The sequence below is a fragment of the Maniola hyperantus genome, chromosome 2 (genome assembly GCF_902806685.2).
Source record: "Maniola hyperantus chromosome 2, iAphHyp1.2, whole genome shotgun sequence".
Taxonomy (NCBI): domain Eukaryota; kingdom Metazoa; phylum Arthropoda; class Insecta; order Lepidoptera; family Nymphalidae; genus Maniola; species Maniola hyperantus.
Genome location: NC_048537.1, coordinates 4,313,846 through 4,333,527, shown reverse-complemented (window position 1 = coordinate 4,333,527; position 19,682 = coordinate 4,313,846). Strand labels below are relative to the sequence as shown.

At 36.6% G+C, this 19,682-nt stretch overlaps 2 protein-coding genes across 5 annotated transcripts in view; one reads left to right on the top strand and one right to left on the bottom strand.

Moving 5' to 3' along the window:
* kcc (solute carrier family 12 member kcc) overlaps nt 1-19,682 on the bottom strand; it is a 334,603-nt gene that overhangs the window by 168,204 nt on the left and 146,717 nt on the right. The gene's annotated exons all lie outside the window — the stretch shown is intronic.
* On the top strand, nt 9,941-18,417 carry LOC117995249 (monocarboxylate transporter 13-like). The gene is made up of 10 exons (XM_034983244.2): nt 9,941-10,083; nt 10,401-10,527; nt 11,405-11,547; nt 12,068-12,170; nt 13,866-14,042; nt 14,337-14,451; nt 15,226-15,373; nt 16,271-16,418; nt 17,424-17,615; nt 18,208-18,417. The coding sequence occupies exons 1-10, from the start codon at nt 9,988-9,990 to the stop codon at nt 18,360-18,362; spliced, it is 1,404 nt and encodes a 467-aa protein (XP_034839135.1). The 5' UTR covers nt 9,941-9,987; the 3' UTR covers nt 18,363-18,417.

Here is a 19,682-nt window from a genome sequence, read left to right as displayed (position 1 = left end):
TTCTTTTTCTCGTTTATTTTATCTTCAGTATTTCTATATAAAAAATATAAGTACCTATTAGGTAGCTACTTTCCTTTAAGTATAACATTCTAGAATTTTAGTCTTTGACAATGTTTTTTCTTAAATGATAGTAGATAGTTGGGTAGGTCCTTATAACATTCTATTAAATAATAAAAGATGTAAGTAGCTATTTTCATTCTTTTTGACTGGAATATGGAAACCAAGGTAAATTAAATTGTTGAATAAATGATCAAATTAAAAGTTGTAAATAATATTCATTCTTATGTAGGTACTTGTCTAGTGTAGTGTAGAATGCAAATAAACAATTCATTTTTACTAACTTATATTATTGATATTGTATCCAAGGAAGTAGGTTCTTTTAATAATAAAATGTAGGTATGTAAGGTTGTGTCTGCCAATCCGCAGTTGGCCAGCGTAGTGGACTATGGCCAGACTCTTCTCATACTGAGAGGAAACCTGTGCTCCGTGGTGAGCCGGCTATGAGTTGATCATGATGATGTTTTAAGTAGGTAGTTAGGTATAGTTAGGTATAGTATACAAAATGACTCCTCACGCACCATTTTAACTCTATGAGTCAACTTTCACCTCAAAGTATGGTACCTTTGACATGAAATTTGACACATAAAGTTAAAATGGCGCGTAAGGAGTTAAATTTTATACCATTAAACCATTTAATGTTTATAATAAAGTAAGCTATTTTACATAACATAAAATACTACATTAAATAAACAAACAAAAATTTAATTACCTACAAAACTCACCTATTAGATTTGAGTAGGTAGGTACATACATAAGTACCTACAACATAATTATACCTAAGCCAATTTAAACTTAAAACAATCTGTCTGTAATCAGTCGAGTTCTTTTCTAAGGTAATCAGTGAACAAATTACTTAAATGCTAATTTGTTTCCAGTAGATACCTAGGTAGATACCGTTTAGCTGTGCAGTACACCCTAGGCCCTAGGGTGTGAGGCCTCCTTCAGGTGTTTTCTGTGTCCATTTAACATACGGTACCTACCTAGTCAATCAAAACACCTATGAACTGTATTTACACTGAAGGTTATTGGTCTAACCTCTCAGGGTGACCAGCCGGATTGAGAGGCGTCGATACCTAGTGGTTTTCTAGCATCTAGCATCACTAAATTATTATCACTAGTTGTAGTTTAGCTAGGTACTTATGTATGCAATGAATTATTAAGTACCTTTTATTGCAATAATAACGTCAATTTTTGTTTAAAACACTTTTTGATAAAGAGCTGTGTTAATTTGTGCACTGTTGAGCCTTCGGCTTTGCCGTAGTCGAGTAAAAAGGTACAAAATTTACCGCGGTGAAGTAGGAATTGGCTTAAAAAAGTTAGATAATTATATTTAAAACCTATATTATGACCTATATTAAGACCATTGTCATAGGTCTCGAGTCACAGTTATTATTTGACATAAGCAATGGCCTCAAAATAGTTACACAATCGAAATTAGCTGTCAAATCTTATCAAATCATTCACTCAATGGTCTAAAAACCAATCTCATAACCATGTAATGACTAAACAATCATGAACACCTTACACAATTCGAAATTGTCGTTTGACAACTGAAATCGTCTGTTTACGCCATGAAATGAATACCATTTCCATGGTAACTTTTTACACAATCGCACCTCTTAACCCTTCCCTTTGGCCATAGTCGGGTAAAAATCTGAGAGGGAATCTCCAAGGCACGATTATATAATAATTATGTACTCCAAGTTCGATCATCCGTTCATATACTAAGTTGGGTCGACGTGGTCTAATTTACGAAATAATTTGCTATTCACAGGTACGCCACTCGGAATGGAATCCGCCCGGGTATTTCTGTTACTAATGGGTTGTTCAAGTTTTATTCAATGTTTAGTGCTGGAAAATAACCGCCGTATTTTCAACGAACATACCTACTCCTTGACTGCGTAGGTACTCTATAATATCATGAGAGTATTTATCATTCTTATTTTATACTAGCTGATGCCCGCGATTTCGTCCGCGTTAAAGTTACGAACTCGAGTCTGGTCTGGTGGAAGGCTTCGGCCACAGCTAGTTACCACTCTACCGGTAAAGACGTAACGCCAAGCGATTGAGCGTTCCCGGTAAGATGCCGTGTGGAAACCGATTAGGAGTATACCTACCGGATAGCTTCCACCTGACTGCCGTGTAGGCGTGACGGTGCGGCGCGCCGCGCGGTTATGAGTCTTTTCCACAAACGTTTTATTTAGGTAACTCTCGGACAGACCGCGGAACCCCTGTGACCCTTCCACGGAACCTCAGAGTTCTGCGGACCACCAATTGGGAATCGCTGCTCTATATCATGAGAGTATTTGTCATTATTTTTTTATGTTTTAATCTATCAAGTATCTAGCTTTTAACCGCGATTTTGTCTGTGTGTATTCACACGTACGAATCTTTAAAGATATAATAATACTAATATATATTTTATTTTTGACGAAATTGCACCAGCAGCTATAGCTTTCTTCTCGGAGACGGTTATACTTAGGCTACTTTTTAACCCAAAAAACCGAAGATCCCACGTCTTTAAATAACTCCCCGCAATTATATGAGAAAAAATGTCTTCCTTTAATATTGTAATATACCTACTATTAGGAGAAAAGCCAACCACTTTATTAAACTATCTTATGATTTCCTTCAAAGAGTAAATCCTCTTTGTGCGAGGTTGTATTGAAATCCTAATTACGGAGCTTCTCGTCGTTATTGAGTTAGCGGCGAAATCCTCCGCTGGGGAACCAGCTTTGTTATGCTCCCAATTATGCTAAATACCCGAGAACTGTAATGTATGCACCGACTCTATTATAAAAATTAACATCTTGGCAGTGCCCTGACCATTTAGTTTAAGAATTTGATAAGTATTTCATTTTTGTATAATATAATTTTTTATACACCTAAAAGGTATAGAGAGTTATGTTCTGACTGAATGATCAATCAGTCAACTGATCTAAACATTGAGTAAACATAGCATTAAGTTGAAAAAACCGGTCAAGTGCGAGTCAGACTCGCGCACCGAGGGTTCCGTATTACAGTCGTTTTTTTTCGACATTTTGCACGATAAATCAAAAACTATTAAGTATGCATAAAAATAAATAATAATCTGTTTTGGATCAATCTTGGCCGCCATTTTTAACCGACTTCAAAAAAAGGAGGAGGTTCGTCGGAATCTTTTTTTTATTTTTTATTTTTATTTTTTATGTATGTTCCCCGATTACTCGAAGACGCCTGAACCGATTTTGAAAATTCTTTTTTTGTTTGAAAGGGTATACTTCAAAGTTGGTCCCATTTAAATTTGGTGAAGATCTGATGAACATCTTCGAAGATAGATACTGGAACTCCTCAACGGATAAGAGTAAATTGCTCGCGATCAGTGTAATAGCTTAGTAAACAGTAGATTTTTAACCAGTCATATCATAATTCCATGGGGCCACTAAAAATTGTGAAATAAAAATTTTTTACAAAAAAAAAAAACCGACTTCGATACACAAACACTAAAAATTGAAAAATAATTTAATTTATTACCGAATATATTATGTATACAAGAGTTAATATAGTTCCATAATAATATTTTTTGGGGTCGGTGCCAATGAGGTGCCATTGTGGAGTCTCACAAAAATATGTAGTCTAGACGATTCGCGCAGCTAAAGCTAATTGGCACCGGCACCAAAAAGTATTATTATGGAACCACCACTACGAACGTACGAATTTCACTTGAGCTTTGCCTATCTGGAGTTTCTTTGATTTAGATTTAAAATAAAATTTACAGTACCATTAAATGTTATCCCATAATGATGTAAAAAGTTTAAATTATAGTTACAGTAGAATTGCTGATAGCACGGTCGTACAACATTACATCGAAAGTTGGCAACCACTGTAGCAAAGTTGGCAAACACGGACACACCTACTTCCTGTGGCTACATTATCGATATCGGTACCTAATGTGATAACAAAATGGACTTGATATAAAGTTGAATGACAATAAAACATCTGTATTATATAAAATTCAAAGTCCTGACTGACTGGCTGACTGACCTCCCCCCTTAAGGGTGGTAAAGTAGGGGGTGAAAGTTAAGAAGGGAAAGTTTTAATTATTGTTATTGTTAATTTGAAGTTTGAAAGATGATTTCTCTTTAGACCTAGAGGGTAGGTGTCAGTTAAAAAAATTATTGACTTAAATTTGACCAATTTCTGCTGTCCTGATTTTATTATTTCTATAAACTGATCCTTCCTACATAAAATTGAGTCAATCGGCATTTAAAAAAATTTTGGTCAGTTTCATTGATTTTTATGAACAACTCACACTTGATCAAAAATAACTATGCCAAAATTGTTTAGACAAAAAGGACAAAGGTTTCTACTAAGATAGTGTCTATAATATCTTCTATGTTGTGCAAGTCTTCTGAAGTCATTAGCGAAACTCATCATTTTCTAAATAACTTTTTTAATCTTAAATAACGTGTAACGTCGTTTACTACAGTGCCTAATTTTTTGCTATAAAATGCTGGCGTGTTTTTCGCTAGAAAATTTTCAGCAAGGTTATGATGTGTTATGTAAGTAGGTACATAGTGTAGTAAGCTAACATTCTAAGGAGGAGTCACGCACGATAGAATCCGTCTTACTTCACCCTTTATGTTTGATCAAAATGGACGCAGACAAACTTACAAACGAACAAACACAATATGGTTGTATCCGTTCTGTAGATTTCACCTAGCTACGGGACTGTCGCCTATGTTTATTTATTCGTAGTTGTATTTAAAACATTAAAAATATTTTCAAGTCATTAGCGAAACGCTCCATTTTCCAAATAACTTTTTTAACATTATTTAAAGTTAAAAAAGTAATTACGTGCAACGTTTCCTACAGCTCTTAATTTTTTGCCATGACATTCTTTCGTGTTTTTCGCTAGAAAAGTTTCAGCAAGGTTATGACACAGTATACAGTACCAATATCATGCTTAGGGCGTTTGTGCACTCATCCGTATTCGGTTCATATCCGTGATTGTTCGAAGTGGCCGTCATACAAATACGTACTTATTCGATTCGTATTTTTACGGATTCCGTGATTTCACGGATGAGTGCACAAACGCCTTTAATCTGTGGTTATGATGTGTTATGTGCGTAGCAAGTACATAATGTAAGCTAACATTATAGTGAATTGTTAAGGGTCACGCACGATATAATCTTTGTCACGTCACCATTTATGTTTGATCAAAATGGACGTAGGCAAACGTACAAACAGATACAACTATAAATATACACATAGTCGTATCAGTTGCGTAGGTTTCTCCTAACTACGGGACTGTTACGCCTTAAATGTCTTTGTTCATAGTTGTGTTCAAAACACTAAAAATATTCTCCAGTCATTAGCGAAACATTCCATTTTCTAAATAATTTTTTTAACTTTAAATAACGTGCAAAGTTTCCTACAGCTCTTAATTTTTTGCCATGAAATTCTTTCATGTTTTTCGCCAGAAAAATTTCAGTAAGGTTATGATATGTTGTACTAGTAGGTGTTTATTGTAGTAAGCTAATATTGTTATGAATTGTTGTGTGGAAGGGTCACGCACGATATAATCTGTCTCACGTCCCCCTTTATGTTTGCTCAAAATGGACGCTTTACATAATAGATATTTGTTTGCGTAAGCGACTGGTTTACTTTAAGGTTATAATAAGTTCGCTTAAAGAATAGCGTGCGATAAAAAAGCTTTCCACTTAGCGTTCATGGGATGTTTATGTTAATAACTGGGACCGAAACAGTTTCGCTGTTTTATACAGAATACTCCGATATTTATGCAGCCGGAATCTTACATCTATATGTATTACCTGGCACCGGAAAACTCAGCGTTGACAAATGCCGCATGAATTGGGTATTTTCCTACTTTTAAAATATTATTACTTTATTATAAACTAGGATAAAAATAATGACGCACGCTTAAAAAAATATTAAAATCCAACAAAGATTTACAAAGTTACAGGCATTTTAATTTTGGAGTGGGTGGGTCTTCTATTTCTTTCTTGCAAAACGAAAATTTGTATGAAACCGCACGAAGCTACTATGGCATTAGTAAGGTGTGACGTCAAAATGCTATATCACTATCTCTGTCTAATCAAAAATATTTAAATTCTTATAACTTTTTTGTTATTTGATCGATTTAATTAGTTTTTCAGTTTACGTCATTATTTTTATCCCAGTTAATAATAAAGTAATAAAAAAATTGGAGTCAAATACCCAATTCAGGCAGCACAAGAGTTTTGCAAAAGCGTGAAGCAGTTGCATTCGGAAGTCCTCGCAAGAGACCAAAATCTAATTATTTGTTCAAGTTGGGTACCTATTTGTACACTTTTTGATTGTCAAATTGTGGAATTTGTAAGATAATAATGTAATGAGGATAATTTGATTACGTAAGCTTAAAACTAAAGCTATGACTGCTATGAGCTACGACTTATGTTCAGCTGTAGATGCCTATTGACTGATGACGATTATGACAGTACAGAATAGTGTAAACACTGCTATGTTGCGAAGTCTGTATAAGAGAGCCTTGCAGCCTTACGCCACCATGTTCTGTATAATATTATTAAAATCACCTATGCACCCTTGTGTATAGTTTCTTTTCTTTCTTTTTTGTGTTACGTTATGTTGTTTTCTTGGATAATTAGGTATGTGCATTGTGCAATGAAGAATTATTTAATCCAATCAGTATAAATCGTACTTATCGAGTTCCAAGAGGCGATGGAAAAAAGTACACGATATTTAGTAGCTACTCGTAAGTCCAATTGCCCATTCAGCTGCAGTTGCTGTAAATTTTGCTTAAATGTGCCGACAGCTAATGTAGCCTTAACACTTTTTATATATGGCTTCGAGTGCTATACATTAGTTTTCCTTAGCTGACTTCAAAGATAAGCAAATCCCAGAAACCATCTCGGAGAGATGCATAAGTGATACAATTATGTCCAGCACTTGACCTTTTGGAGTTAGTTTTAATCGTAACATGATTTCAGTAACAAGCTCCTACGGTGCGTCTCTTACGCCTTTCAGTGAAGCTCCTTACAGTACGCGGCTGAAAGTAATGTACATCGGCCTTTAGAATGGCATTTCAGCTTTGTAGAGCGTTGTCTCTGTCACTCATACCTATATGACATTTTGTGAGTCTCAACGATAGGGACAGAGCTCTACAAATCTGCTATCTCCTTCTAAAGGTCGATGTTCATTCCTTTCGGCCGCGTACTCTATTTTTGTGATAAGTCAGGTAAGGAAAAATAGATTACATTTTACAAAGGGTTCGGCACATCAACGCTATAAATTAGGTATAACTATTGTAAGAGGAAAATTGAAAATTCACTTTCCGTAAAAATTCGCCTTTCAAATCACTGAAAAAAATTTCCAATGATAATTTAAAATTAGCAATCATGCACATCTCTACAAGTTAGACCCGATCTCCACCTAAGCGGAGAGTAGAGGAGATACGTTCAATCGACCAATCAGATTCAAAATAGATGACGTGAAACAATTATTACGTCATCTTTTGAAAATCGGATTGGTTGACTGTACACATCTCCTCTCCGCTCCGCGGCCTTACAACACTGTCGTATCGTGTCATCAGTGTCTTGGTCATACTAAAGTGCTGGTTCAGGCAATTTTTCTTGCTGTATGTAGATAAGCAAGAGATAACAAAACAAGTGTACTTATGTGTAATGTGTATGGACTTTTTTATTACGTAAGTCAGCAAGCATTCTTGTAAATTGGGCCAGGGCAAGGCCGCGAGGGGACGCACGCGATAATCTGTCTCACGGCGCCCTTTAGCTTGGCTAAAATAAACGTTTTACATTATGGATCTTGTTTGTATACGCAGTGAGCTTACGAAAATTGGAAAATTTTCGCACTTGGTAACAACTAAAATTCTCTATATAATATGATTTTTGTAATATTTTTACTTACTTATCATAAATCGTGCCCGCGTGTGGAATGGTATCAAGAATACTGGCTGCATTTCATTGCTAGACTGCCAGGCTGATCCTTTGCGCAAAAAATGAGCCATCCCTTCTACTACCAGATGAGGCTATTAATCGCGGTGAAATGTCTCGTAAAAATTAGCACTAAGAGTCCATCGCCCAGGGTCTCCACGACAAACAGAACAAAAATTGCACCGATTACCGGTTTCAACCCCTTCTTAGATTATTACCTACATATTTGTTTCGTTCTCACTGAAAACATTTACCGAAGAGCCGACGTTAAAACTTAAGTAATTAACGAAACAAGGTAGTTATCACTAAGCAGTCACCTTACTTACGAAAATTTAAAAGTTTTCATAGAATCCCACTAAACTTATTACCTACCTAAGCAGTTTTTAAGATATGGTTTTGCATAAAATAAGACTCCTGTTATGTTGTTTTTCTTTATAAACAATTAAACAAATTGTAATTTAAGGAAGAACCCACGTCAAAACTTAAGTAATTAACTAAACTAAACAGAGCGAATAGAAATTTCGTTCCTCTTATTTATTTAATGTGCAAAGTTTTATAAGTTGCGTTTAATAGAAACGAACCGCTGTACGTTTGGGCCTGAATACCTAAAAATTCGATATTTCTTGGTTTGGAGTTTGATTATCTTTGTATGTCACTCTTACGAGGGAAATTAGTAATAACCAATCTATCTGTAATCTAACGTAAAGTTATAGCCAGCACATGCCAGACCTTCGTACTTTATAAAAGCTGAATGTTCCTTTGCGTATTGTCCCCAACAAAGGGAGGAAATGATCAGTTTGGATCATGGTGGCTTTGGAAGATAACAGGTAATAAAGGTGTACTTAAAAAACGTTACGTCAAATTATAAAGTCTAATATTTTTACACCTTTAATACCTGTTATCGCCAAAGCCACCATGATCTAAATTTCATAGTCGCTGATCGTTCCTCCCTGTGTTTGGGGCAATAAGCAGAAAAAGTTTCAGCTTTTATGAAATAACGAAGGTCTTCAAAGGATTCCGTACCTTCCAAGGCACGGAATCCTAGGTGTACTAAGTAGTCTGTTTTGTACTTGGTTTGTTTCCGCAAATAACTATGAATGTAGTGATTACACGGTAAGTAATGATAAGAGTAAATAAGACTTAAGATCGTTAGCGAGTAATACCTATTATCTCATCGGTATCATTTATTTGTTTCTACCATGTTTTTACCGAAGAAGCAACAAGCGCTAGTCATGATGAGAGTACGCAATGTATATCACTTAAATTTTTTTAGAGGATTTGTTTTTTTTGGAGGATACATTGTTTTCGTGTAACTTTAACTATTTACGCTGCGCACGCCACGGACACTCTCAGATGGGATTATTTTTTAACGACTTAATTCAAAATTATCATTATAGTGGTAGTTTATTTTCGCAAAATTTTTATGAGTGTAATCTTCTTTGATAATTAATAATTCCTCTTTCCATTGGTGAAAACCGTATGAAAGTCCGTACAATAGTTTCTGAGATTAGCCCGAACAAACACGAACTCATTGTGGTAGGGACTTTAATTTATAGCAGTGATAGTGATTCGCAAGATGCGGAAATAAAACTAATTAACCACAAGCTTATGCTCGCGACTTCGTCCACGTGGACTACACAAATTTCAAACCCCTATTTCACCCCTTTATGAGTTAAATTTTTGAAAATCCTTTCTTACTGGATGCCTTCGTCATAACAGCTATCTGCATGCCAAAACTCAGCCCGATCCGTCCAGTCGTTTGAGCTGTGCGTTGATAGATCAGTCAGTCAGTCAATCAGTCACTTTGTCCTTTTGTATATTTAGATGACGTGCATGTCAAGTACAATATTTACCCTATTTATACTATTTACCTGCCAAAGATAAAGAAGGTACGTCCTGGATGATAATAATCATTGATTCAGATTCCATTTAGTTGTTAAAAAGCCTATCTCGTAAAACATCTACTTATGTAACAATGAGTGTCAAACAGATGAAAAGTAGGAAATATGAATTGGTCGCACCAGATGGAGGATGGGGTTACATGGTTGGTTTAGGAGTTATTATTAATTTGGTAAGTATTTTTGACACTAGCTCATTTTTACAGAGATGCAAACTCATACTCCTCACTTTTTTAAAAATTAATTTTTAGTTTAAAATTTGTTTAGCAGAGGTGAAGGGAAATACCTATTATGAGCGTGAGTGGGTGGTTGGGGTTTGATGTCAATTATTTGAGTAAAATTTCGCTCACTCATATTTGCGACTCACAGTGGTATTTATCTTAACGACGTTTGTCTTTTTTAGGGATTATGTAAGTTTTAATTAATTAAGATAAAATTAATCAAAGCAATAATGAAACATATTGTAATAACTTTTTAAACATTGTTACAGGCAACTCTGACTGCATTTCTTAATTGTTTTGGAATGCTATTTAAGGACTTATTTATTGAAATTAACATGGATTCTACTGGTGTAACGCTTTTCACTGGTTTCTCGGCTTTTAGCGTTGCAATGTCAGGTAACTCGGATCAGCTGCATAGCAGATAGTTAGAGAAAATTTACCTACGGTTAATTTATTGTTGATCATCCAAAAAAACATAATATGTAAATAATAACATAATCGCTTGTTTGGGATGCAACTTGTGTAGACACTTTAGCTGCATCCCACATTCAGGCGACCTCCTCTATGGCGGGTGCAGCGGCCATCAGCGCCGAACAGGCCAAAAGGCGCAAATATGAAAACCTCGATGGGAGCTTCGTATTCGTGCCTTTTGGTGTGGAGACCTTGGGGCCGTGGGGCCCGGGGGCTCGAGCTCTTTTTGAAGAAATTGCGAAAAGAGTTATCGAGTCAACCGGGGACCCGAGAGCTGGCAGCTACCTTGGCCAAAGAATTAGTTTGGCCATCCAAAGGGTTACGTAATGCTGCCAGCATCTTGGGTACAATGCCTCGCTGCGGTGGTCTCGATGAGGTTTTAGATTTAATTTAATTTATTTTAGTTTTAATTTAATATTGTTTTCTTTTTTTTTAGATTTAAGTTTATTAATAGTTTATTTTTTTCCATCTTCAAGTAATTATTAAATAATAAAAATATGTAAATAGCAAAATCAATATATTTGGACCTTCATGGTAAAGAACAAATTATTATGTTTTAAACTACAGTGATTTTTTGTTGGTATACTCATATTTTATTTTATTTTTATTTTATTTTATTTATTTGGTTAACTTTCGGCTACTTACACTAATACATTAAAAATAGTTATTTTGAACATATAACTTACTGTATGTAGTCGCCATTTACAAGTTAACACAACATTTACAAAAATATGTTACAAAATATTAAAAATAAAATTAGTAATTACACTTTCACCTTCTAGTCTGTTACGTTATTTTTCAGGATTTATAGCACGTCCTTTACTGAAATTCATGTCACTCCGGCAACTGGGACTAGCAGCTGCGTTTATGTTCAACTTGGGTGCTTTCTGCACTGTGTTTGTGAAATCGAAGTTGCTGTTTATGATATTTCAAGGCATTGTTCAGGTAATAAATTAGAGCCTCAATAGGTCAACGGGTAAAGGAGTGGACTGAAAGCCGAAAGGTTGACGGTTCAAACCCTGCCCGTTGCACTATTGTCGTACCTACTCCTAGCACAAGCTTGACGCTTAGTTGGAGAGGAAAGGAGAATATTAGTCATTTAACATGGCTCATATTCTTAAAAAAAAACATCACCAGCGCCAGCTCATTACCTACTGAGTACGGGTCGAGGGGCTTAGGCCATAGTCTGCCAGTGGGCCCAGTGCGGATTAGCAGACTTGTCACACATTTGAGAATTATTATGGAGAACTCTCAGGCATGCTGGTTTCCTCACGATGTTTTCCTTCACCGCTAAAGCAAGTGATATTTAATTAATTAAAACGCACATAACTCCGAAAAGTTAGAGGTGCGTGCCCGGGATCGAACCCCCGACCTTAGATTAGAAGGCGGACGTCCTAACCACTAGGCTATCACAGCTTCTTAAATGCCTAGATCAAATTATAATGGTCGAGGTAAACTGTTTCAGGGTTTGGGCACAGGATTGTTGTACAACTTCTCGTGCACTATGCTAAACAACTATTTTGTGAAAAGAAGACTGCTCGCTTTCAGCTTTACGCAGACTATCGCGGGTAATTAATAATAATAATTTAATAATTAATAATAATTTATTTATTCTTCAAATTCACATAGGAACATAAACGATAGGGAAACGGTAATAGCTGTGTTAGTAAAAAAAACTGTTTGATTAATAAAAAAAATTGATTAATCCATATCCATACTAATATCCATACTAATATTATAAATGAGAAAGTGTGTCTGTCTGTCCGTCTGTCTGTCTGCTAGCCTTTCACGGCCCATCCGTTCCACCGATTTTGACGAAATTTGGTACATTGATAGATTGCATTCCGGGGAAGGACATAGGCTACTTTTTATACCGAAAAATAAAAGAGTTCCCACGGGATTTTTAAAAACCTAAATCCAGGCGGACGTAGTCGCGGGCATCAGCTAGTAATATTTAAATTGATTTGTTCCCAGTGATGACATATGAATCCGAGACATGGTCGCTGACTATGAGCCTCATAAGAAAGCTCAGAGTCACTCAGCGTCCGATGGAGAGAGCTATGCTCGGAGTTTCTCTACTTGATCAAATCAGAAATGAGCAGATCCGTAGGAGATTAGAGTAACCGACATAGATGAACGGGTTGCGAAGCTGAAGTGCCAATGGGCACGGCACATAGTTGGAAAACCGATAGACGTTGGGGTCTCAATGTGCTGGAATGGCGACCTCGCACCGGAAAGCGCAGCGTTGGAAGACCTCTCACTAGGTGGACGGGCGACATCAGCCGAGTCTCTATCGGCAGATGATGATGATGATGATGATGATAATTAATTACTAGCCTCCGGCGATTCAATAACCAGTAGGTGAACCACATGAGTAGATATCGGTGAACCGTCGCGCTGCATACGGCTATGTGAATAAGTGCGCGCACAATCGGCATTTTGACGTACTATTACTAGTAAATAGAGGTGGCTACTGGCTATCGATAGCCTGCGCCGCGCCGTGCCGGTCATTTATCAGCTTGTATGTTTCGACCCTAAGATCAAATATTTTTTAAAGGTACATGATGTTGACAAGGAGCATTCGTTTAAAATGTAACAGCTCGGACAAGCATTACACTGGAGCAATACTTTGCTCACTTTTGTAATGGTAATTTATAAGGGCGATTGCGCACTGCATTCGATCCGAATCCGTGAAAATACGTTCCGAACTAGTCATAGAACTATTTGTATGGTAGCTTACGCACTAGCTCCGACTTCCGTCATCCGAGTTCTTTCCGTCATCCGTGAGAATATTTCGGATGTGCCTCGGATTCAAATCGGACGTATGACGTAGATACGTCAAAAAAGTCCACTGAATAGCTTGGATTTGGATCAGAGATCGGATTAGTGCGTAAGCAATATCCGAGCTCGGTCCGAGTTTTATATCCGTATTTTCACGGACCAGGATCGGACGAGTGCGTAACCTCTCTTATGGTAGAACGTCGAACATTGCTGTAGTGAATGAGTGTTACAAAAACGAATATACTTCCAATCATTACTGCACCATTGTTATTGAATATGCTCAAAATTGAATTTCAAATTGTTACATTGCTGGTCTGTTCCCACCTTTATAAAAGTCAATGTTCTTCCAGTCAGTACTGAACCATATAAATCAAATCCCAAATTTTTACATTATAATTTACATGTAAATGACCGGCATTTACAGGAGAGACACGCATGATGTTATGAACAAGCACAACAAAGGACTTTTGCTTTAATTTCAGCTGTATTTAATTTACTTTCGCCTCAGTTTGTGAAGTGGTCGATCGAAAAGTATGGATCTCAAGGAACCCTTCTGCTAGTTTCCGCTATTTCAATGCACAATATTTTTGGAATGACTCTTATGCAACCCGTGGCGTGGCATATGACAAAAGTTGAAGTACATAAAGATAAGGAGATGGGTATGAAAATAATTTTCGTTTATTCTGTGTATCACGCAAACTTAAAATCTATATAATATAAAAGGTGATTGACGGACTGATCTATCAACGCACAGCTCAAACTACTGGACGGATCGGGCTGAAGTTTGGCATGCAGATAGCTATTAAGACGTAGGCGATGAACGCAGATGATCTCCGTATCATGTCCAGAGATGAAACCACCAAGTTTGCCCTAGACTTCCCCACTGATAAATTATAAATACCTTTCAAAAGTTTTTGCCGCAAATATTAAAATACACCTCTTAATTCTTACAGAAATGAAGTTACTTCTGGCAGATCCTAAAGAATTGGATGCAAATAATAGTTTAACACATTCCCACAAATCGGGTAGATCTGAATATGCTGACAAAAAACATGATAGCAAGATTAAGTATGACTTTTTATTTATCCATGCTAATAATATAAATGCGAAAGTGTGTCTGTCTATCTGTATGCTAGCTTTTCACGGCTCAACGGTTTAACCGATTTTGATGAAATTTGGTACATAGTTAGCTTACATCCCGGGAAGGACATAGGCAGGCAGGACATACTTTTTATACTCTGTGCTTTTTATCCCAGAAAATTTAAGAGCTCCCACGGTATTTTTAAAAAACCTGAAGCCACGCGGACGTAGTCGCAGGCATCATCTATAATATAATTAAAACAAAAAGTAAATGAAACAATAGCAGGAAGACTGCTCTTTAAATTGAACGAATCTAGAGTTTGTCTAATATCTTTTTGAATTTTTCGGTTCGGAAAATTAATAATTAGTATTTAATTGCACATGCACACACTCCGAAAAGTTGGAGGTGCGTGCCTGGGATCGAACTCTCGACCGGGATCGATACGCTGATGTCACCACTAGGCTATCACTTGCTTTACCGTTGAAGGAAACCATCAATCGTGAGGAAACCTGCATGCCTGAGAGTTCTCCATAATGTTCTCAAATGTGTATGAAGTCTGCCAATCCGCACCTGGCCAGCGTGATAGACTATGACCAAACCCTTTTCATTCTGAGAGTCCCGTCTCAGTAGAGAGCCGGTAATGAGTAGATGATGATGATGAATACTACTAAGTAGTAGCCAGTTTGTTTTTAACGATTACAACGTCTCTTCAAAAACTCTTTTTGCGTGGTAGGTATAGTATTTATATTTTATTTTTTCAGAATGTTTTTTTCTCGGTTTATAGATTTTTCATTATTCAAACCCTTTGTATTATCTAACGCCTGTATAGGAGTTGCTTTTAGTGGTTTTTTGGATGTAGCGTTCATAATGTTGCTTCCACAAGCTTTATACGCTATAGGATGGAATGAAGTAAGTAAATTGGGCATTAGATTTTTCAAGCTAGCATTTACTAAGGCGCCGTCCTATTGTCATCGCTCGTGCGATGATGCGTGCATCCGACGAAAATGATCGAGCGTCCCGTGCGTTCAAACAAACTGTGTTCTACTGAATGTCCTATTGAAGATCGTGTGATCATTCGATGCGTTCATATTGTATTTCATGCCACGATGAAATCGTATGGCATCATCGCACGAGCGATGACAATAGGACGGCGCCTCAGGATGTTGCCAACAAATCAAACATTTGTTAAACCTCAAAATTATGGGAGCTTGTATGGAATAGTACAATGTGACGTCCAAAATATATTTAAAGGAAAAGGTGACTGACTATCTGACTGATCTATCAACACACATCTCAAACTACTGGACGGATCGGGCTGGGCATGAAGATAGCTATTATGACTTAGACATCCGCTAAGAAAGGGAAAGGGGTAAAAAAGGGTTAGTTATAAAGTGATTTTTACTTAGACATCCGCTAAGAAAGGGAAAGGGGTAAAAAAGGGGTTAGTTATAAAGTGATTTTTACTTTAAGCAGTATTTTGAAAGGAAAATCATACTTAAAACAAAACTAAAAGAAAAGGCCGATTTCATATATTGGAAGACCCTCTGTTTAAATATCCTAAAAATAGTCAATTTATTTTTGATACAGGTAACATTCTTAGACTTCGGAGCCGTGTTCGTTTGCTTTTGTTTGTAGGTACATGATTTGCACATGCGCAGTTAATAGAATTAGTTTTGCGCGTGCGTCCCTATCTGTGACAAGTGACATTCGCTTCAAGAGTAATCGCACATGCACGATCGCGCACTTTGCAAAGAAGCAAACGAACACGGCAATTTTTTATTCATTACAACTTTTTCTTGTTTTCAGAGTGAAGTAGCGAAGGCATTGTCATTGAGTGCCTTAGGAGATTTGGTAACGAGAATTGTAGTTATATTAATGAGCAATGTATTGAAGAAAATCGGGAGTCATGAAACTTTTGTTGCTGGTATCGTCGTCGCTTTTGTAGCGAGAATTGGTATACCATATTATCTACAATTAACTCTGGTTTATTACTAATCTCTACTTTTTTATTGGATCCGTGACATGGTCGCTATAACTATTGGCCTCATAAGAAAGTTCAGTGTCAGAAGAAGCGAGTGCGATGTTTGAATTTACTCCACGTGATTAAATCAGAAATGAGGAGAACCATAGGAGAAGCAGAGTAACTGACATAGCTCAGCAGGTGGCGAAGCTGAAGTGGCAATGAGCAGGGCACATAGTTCGAAAATAGACATTGAGGTCCCAAGGTGCTGGAATGGCAAGCTCGCACCGGCAAGTTCTGCATTGGAAGACCTCCCACTAGGTAGACGGATGATATCAGGCGAGTCGCAGGAGCCGCTGAATTCAGGCAGCGCAAGACCGGGGCGTGTGGAAGTCCCTACAAGAGACCCATGTCCAGCAGTGGACGTCTATCGGTTGATGATAATGATGACTCTTTCATTACTACTCTCACTCACTGCGCCGTAATTCTTATTAAGGATAGTGACTAAAAGTTCTGCAGTCATTATTGAAACATTAGAATTTGTCGGCTTTCCAGTTTCCAGTAGGTACTCATACCTAAATCTTAATAATAGGGGATTTCTCAGGCTATTGATAACGTGGGCTCCCAAATCCTTCTGCATAATATTATGGCCTGACCAAGAGTTTTTTTCAAAATGAAAATATTACAATAAAACTCACAGCTAGCCTTATCTAATTACCATACAAATCATGCCCGCATGGAATGGTGCCAAGAATACTGGCTGCTTTTCCGCGCTGGACAGCCAGCCTGATCCGTTGCGCAAAAAATGAGCCAGCCCTTCTGTCACCAGATGAGGCTATTAATCGCGGTAAAATGTCTCGTATTTTTTTTTGTAAATATGAAAAATAAAGTTCTAGAAAAACGCGTCCCTTCTTAGCCTACATCATCACTTCCCAATTCTTATCAATTGTGATTGTGGTCAAGCGTCTGTGTAAACCTAATTTTCTCGTAATGTTTTAGGTATGCTTTGGTCCGACAATCAAGCATCAGTTTTAACATTCTTGACGATCATTGGAGTATCCCGTTGTACCATAACTCTGTTTACACCTGTTGTCGTATCTGATTCCGTCGGACAGGAGAAGTTTACTTCCGCTATGGGTCTGGAACTATGTTTATTTGGACTCTTCCATTGCACTGCGGGGCCTGCTATTGGTAAGCTTTTTACCGTCAAGGCATACTTGCCAAGTGAAGTCTAAGCGGAACTTAACTTAATAGTACTTAGTTAATTTTAATAGTATTTTATGAAATGTATAGGGTATTAAATAAGAAAAAATGAAAAAACCGTGTATGATTCAAAAACACTGTATTGACTGTTTGAAAGTAGTTTCGATAACTGCAAAGTGTCGCTACTAGATGGCGTCAGCAGTCGCTTCAGTACTGACTGAACATACATATCACAAATTTCTTTACTGGCAGCAAGCGAACCGTGGCTTAGTAGTCAGAGCGTCGGGCGCGATCCCAGAAGACGCAGGTTCGAATCCTGCCTATTCCGCAATTTTTGATATGTATTTAAAAATTATTTAGAAATTTCCTTGAAGTGTAGGTAAAAACACTATCATAATAATAAGTCTTAAGCGCTTAGTGGAACGCAGGAAAACATACCTAGGCGAAAATGTATTGACAAACAAACAAGGTTCCACTACTAAAAAATTTTAACCAAATTTTGATGATAAACGTTACCCAAGTATCCCTATTATGTTAAATTAATTGTTGTGACAGATGTTTTAATTATTTTATTTTGCAGGTGCCATTCGAGACTTGACTGGTAGTTATTCTACTGCATTCTACGTTTTAACTTCTGGCTTTGGTATTGTTATACTGTCTTGGTCAATAGAATTACTTTATAAGAAAAAAATGCGTGACAAAATATTGAACACGGACGCTTCATTCAAGTCATGACATATAAGATAATACTCAATTTAAAATATACTAATTAAGTAAATCCAAATTGAAAAGTGTTTTTTATTTACCCCTTAAGCCATTCCCTTTAGATGATAGGTACTTTAAGTTGTTGATCAATCTATACTTCTACACTAATAAATAAAATTGAAGTGTCTGTCTGTATAATTTCGAAATAACTACCTCATATTAAGCTCATATGGTTATTTGAATTGTAACATAACTGAAACAAAAGTTTTTAAAATATTTGTCTATCCGTCTGTTTGAAGTTTGAACGGTCTAATCTTCGGAACAGCTAATCCGATTTTGACGGGACTTTCACAGCCAAGTATTAGCCAAGGAGTAACATAAGGAATTCGCAAAGATTTTTATAAAATTCCAGACAGGCAAAGCTTATAGGTACTTATATTCGTATTTTACAAAGTGAAAATATTTACTTTAAAAAATACGAATGTTTATTTATTTATTCGTACGCTTGTGTTTATGAAGTATGCACCTAGTAGCATATACTAGGTAGATAAATACAGGCGCGTTGTTTACGCACGTTTGGGTAAAATGATACTTTCGAGCATGCTTCAGAACACGGCGGTTGGCCCGCTGTCTATCTATAGAAGTTTGATGGAAGTGGTTGGTGGTGTTACCATTTAATACCTAACTGCTGTTGTTTCAGAAACGACAATACTTAATAACTTTCCAAAAAAATCTTGGTAAAGATGCAAATCAATATACCTTATACACCTAAACTACAAAACTTACAACGATAAAAACACTTTACGTAATTATTATACAATAAATTTAAAAAGTTTAGTTTTAATTATATTGTTATCAACACACAATATAATATAAGCCTACTCAAAAAATTTAAAAGTAAAATAACGCACATAATACTTAGGTAAGTACATACATTTTGTACGACATAAGCACAAAAATTGCAGAAAACAGCACATTTAGGTATTTAGTAAATATAAAACAAGAATACAAGGACAATGTTATTTAATGATAATACTATTAAAAAAAATGGTCAAGTGCGGTTAAAAATAGCACTCGAAGGGTTCCGTACCATCGCGCATCGTACAAGATGTAACTGATTTTAATTTTTTATTTGTGATGTAACCACAAATTCACGATTTAAGGATTTTTCTCTTTATCTACTTGTATGTATGTATGTGTTCCAGACAACCTTTATACTTGTCTTTATAATACAATGCTACCTGCCAAATTTTATGATTCTACGTCAACGGGAAGTACCCTTAAAGGTTTTGATTCCCCTGATGGGTCTTGAGTCTTGACAGACATGACAGGCAGACCACGAAGTGATCC